Consider the following 3868-nt stretch of genomic DNA (forward strand, 5'->3'; position numbering starts at 1 on the left):
GCACTGTGGAGCCCGGCCTAACTAATAAGCGACGGACCCCGTGTACGGGTGGGGCAGGAGTTCGGGGGTTTTCTTGGCCTGCTGTGAGAAGGTTATTCTACCTCTCAAACAATGCCGTGGGGGCGGTCTCACCCCCGCAGGTTGTTTTTTTTGGGATTGGAGTATAGTTACCCGGAAAACTGATGACAAATACCATCTCAGTCCATCAAACTCATGAGATGAGCAAAGCATGATCGATCGACCTCTTGTCAGAAATGGCGTCCATTTTACAGCGGTCAGCGCGGCCATCCAAAATCCCCAAAAGAACCCGTTGCGAAAACTCACCGATCCCCCAAGTCCCGTGACCTGCTGAAACAGGATGATCCCCTCTTCCCTTCAAGCTTTGTACTTGTACCTGCTTTTGGTGCCTTTTGCCTCACCATTGTCGTCCTAGCTAGCTAACGTCTTGTCCACCTCCACCCTTTCCCTTCTCCCAATCCCCACACCTACTTCTAGTAGAAAAAAAAAGAAAAAAAAGAAAAAGAGAACAAGAAAAAAAAAGAAACAAGTCACTCATTTTGCAAGCGCCAAGCAGTGTCGTTGCAGCTCTGTCCTCCCTTTGCCTCCCCTGATCTGATATTGGGTGGTGCTAGTCTTTTTTACAGCAATGGCGGTCGGCGCTCACAACCCGAGCAGGATGTAGTAGACGAGCGTGATGGGCAGGGCGATGAGCATGCCAAAAATGACTCTGCAAGCACCAAGCAGCGGGCAGAAAAAAAAAAAGGGTTAGCAACAGGGCGCCTGTGTGTCAGCGGCGACTGGAGACGAGAATCTTTGAACAGATCGTGGTGTTCTTGGTTTTGTCCGTGCTGGCGTCGTGTTCTCCGACACCGGGGGAGGGGCGGGGGGACTCACGCAGTGCTGAGAATGTCAGGGTGCACGTTGTACTCCTTTGCGAAGACGAAGGGGACAATGCCCTGGGGCAGAGCTGCCTGCTCGTTCCGTCATTTTGCAAAGCAAGAAAACAAACAAGCAGAGCACGGTGAGAGAAAAAAAAAAGGCGAAGCTTTTGTGCTGGCCGCCGCGGCGTAGAGAAAGAGAGAGAGTGAAGAGGCGAGCACGAGAGGGGACCGGGAAAAGAAGCAGCACAGCGAGGATGCCTAGCTGCTGGCCGCGCGCGGGCGGCAGCAAAAGACTTTTCCCCGCTGCGTGTGCATCCATCCCTCTCCCCCTTTTCCCCACCCAAAGTACCTGGACGATGGCGACGTGCAGAAGCGTGCCCCGGAGGCCCACGGCGAAGGACGCGGCCGCCATCACGGCCGGCCCGGTCAGGAAGCGCACGGCCATGGCGAACGTCGCCACCTTGTTCCCGCACGCGATGATCCGCGGCTGCAGCGCCATGAACAGCCCTGCACGTAACGCGCAGCAGGTGGGTTAGTCTGCGAACGAGCCGCCGCCCGGGCAGTCAATTTCTACTGCTGGATCGAAGTAGGTTAGGAGGCGGCAGCGGGTACCGACCGAGACTGAACATGGCCATCCCGAGTCCGGCGTCCGACAGGATGGAGATGGATTTCAGGACGATGGCCGGCATCTCGAAGTTCCACCTGCAGGACGCCAACAAATCCAACAGCGGAGCTGATCAGACGGCTGCCTCGCTAGATCACCCGGCGGGCGCTGCGCGTCGAATTGGTGGTGGTTGCTGCTAGTACGGACCTGAAGCAGACGAGCGACCAGATGAGGCCGATGAGGCTGGAGTAGGTGTTGGGGTTGCGGATGAGCTTGCGCCACACCATGATCAGGATCAGCCGGGTCATCACGCTCGTGGGCGGCATCGCCGTCGGCGCGGCCACCGCGTTGGGGTCGGCGCCCACCCCCGCCGCCGCCGACGCGGCCTTCTCGTCCCCTGCCTCCGCGTCCCGGTCCATCGCGCCCCTGTTCCCGAAGCTGAACTCGTCGCGCTCCACGTAGTCGTCCCTGTCCTTCGCTCCATCCACTTCAATAAACAAAGAAATGCAAGCGAGCGAGAGCAAACAAATTAGAGCGCCCCGAGGAGAGGGGGTTACGTGGTGAGATCGCGGCGAGAAAGATTGCTACTTTTGCGGGGGGACTTGACGGCCGCGGCGGCGTCGTTGTAGTCCGGCGCGCCGCCGGCGAAGACGTCCGAGACCGGCGACGCGCTGGAGCTCCAGACGAACATGTGGAGGTCCTCGCCCTTGGCCTGCCCGTTGGTGGCGGCCTTCTTGGCGCCCTTGGGCGCCGCGGCCACCGCCGGGTTGGGCGCGGGGTAGTGGCCCGGCCCGGGCGCTGCATTCACGACGGGCAGCGGGTACTTGGTCTTGGACGCGTCGTCCTCGTAGTTGGACGGGCGCGGCGTGGCGCCGGTGCGGACGCCGAAGGCGTCGGCGGCGCCGAAGTTGGAGCTGCGGCCGACCATGGAGTAGAAGTCGTTGTGGTTGAAGCTGGAGCCCCGCGGCGTCGGGTTGCGCGACGACTGCAGCGAGTAGATCTCGGCGTTGGTGAGGTTGCTGGGGCGCGGCGTGGTGCTGGAGAAGCCCATGGAGCGGCGCGAGTAGATGTCGGAGCGCGAGGCGTTGGAGCGGCGCACGGTGACGTGTATCTTGCCGTCCTCCTTGACCTCGGCCTCGGTCTCGATGGCGTCCCGCCGGCCGTCGAGGGAGACGACGTCCGGGTCGACGACGATGGAGGCGATGGCCCCGGCGTTGTCCGGGAACTGCTCGGTGATGAGCATCCGCGCGCCGCGGTACTCGAACATGAAGAGCATGAGCGTGTACCAGATGATGCACTGGAGCACGACGATCTGCACCATGAGGCTGCCGGAGAAGTCGCCGTACATGCCCTTGAGCAGCGGGATGCCCATGACGAGCGTGTTGGGCAGCGTGGAGAGGGAGAAGAGCGTGATGGTCCACTCGAGGCTGCCCCGGCGGCTGAGGTGGCTCCAGGCGGTGAGCATGGCGAGCACCATGAGCTTCTGCAGCGTGTCGGCGGCGATGAAGCGCAGGTTCATGGTGTAGGGGTTGTTGGTGGAGATGAAGTGGAAGGAGAGCAGCGGCACGGCAAAGAGCGCGACGAAGCGGTTGATGCCGGAGCACTGGTCCGGCGTGAAGATGCGCCACCACCGCACCGACCCGTACGCCAGGATCATCGCCACGTACAGCGGCACCATGGCCGTCATCACGTGGTAGAAGTCCGCCCCCGTAATCATCTTGGGCTCCTCTCCTCTCTTCCTCCTCCTTCCAAGCTCCCCTTGTCCCTCTCACCTCCCAAGCTCAGCTCAGCTGATGAGCTGAACGCCGCCCTCTTACCGTCTCTTTCTCCCCGGCGACCTCTACCCCAACTCCTTCCAGCTGAGCCGAGCTAGTGAGCGAGCAGTCTAATTCGCTCAGCTAGTGAGCAGGGACTGGGACTGAGGAGGAGGAGGAGGAGCAGGGGCGCAGTGGTGGGTGGTGTGCGTGGGAGAGTGTTTTATTTAGGCGAGGTGGCAGCGCGGCCCAAGCTTTATTTGGACCATCCCTTGTTGGCTAGCCTTTATCATCCAAGCAACGCCGCGCTGTGAGGGGAGGCGATCAAGCTTGGTTTGGTGAGGGGCAGCCTTGTTTATACCGGGCATCAGTATACGCGTAGTGCGCCGGGCCGGGCTACCTCTGAATCTCTCTCTGATCGATCGGATTCAGATAGATGTTCGTATACGATTCGCACGTATACTCTGATATTCAGGGCGTGCCGGACAAGAGATTCAGGGCGTGGTCGGCTGGCACTCTTGATAATGTATTGCAGTATTCTGCCACCCCCATGCTGCCGCTTTGAGTAGGGTTTAAAATTATCGGAAAAGCTACACGAGGGCTCTCGATTTAGGATAAATAGCCCCCTG

General features: G+C 60.2%; 1 protein-coding gene across 1 annotated transcript; it reads right to left on the reverse strand.

Moving 5' to 3' along the window:
* Window positions 1-201: 201 nt before the first annotated feature.
* On the reverse strand, window positions 202-3560 carry LOC120641436 (auxin efflux carrier component 1a-like). The gene is made up of 6 exons (XM_039917578.1): window positions 2074-3560; window positions 1693-1972; window positions 1498-1583; window positions 1231-1388; window positions 895-971; window positions 202-727 (listed from the first exon to the last, which is right to left on the reverse strand). The coding sequence occupies exons 1-6, from the start codon at window positions 3200-3202 to the stop codon at window positions 661-663; spliced, it is 1797 nt and encodes a 598-aa protein (XP_039773512.1). The 5' UTR covers window positions 3203-3560; the 3' UTR covers window positions 202-660.
* Between the last annotated feature and the right edge of the window lie 308 nt (window positions 3561-3868).

This window comes from Panicum virgatum, chromosome 1K (assembly GCF_016808335.1).
Source record: "Panicum virgatum strain AP13 chromosome 1K, P.virgatum_v5, whole genome shotgun sequence".
In the NCBI taxonomy this organism is placed as follows: domain Eukaryota; kingdom Viridiplantae; phylum Streptophyta; class Magnoliopsida; order Poales; family Poaceae; genus Panicum; species Panicum virgatum.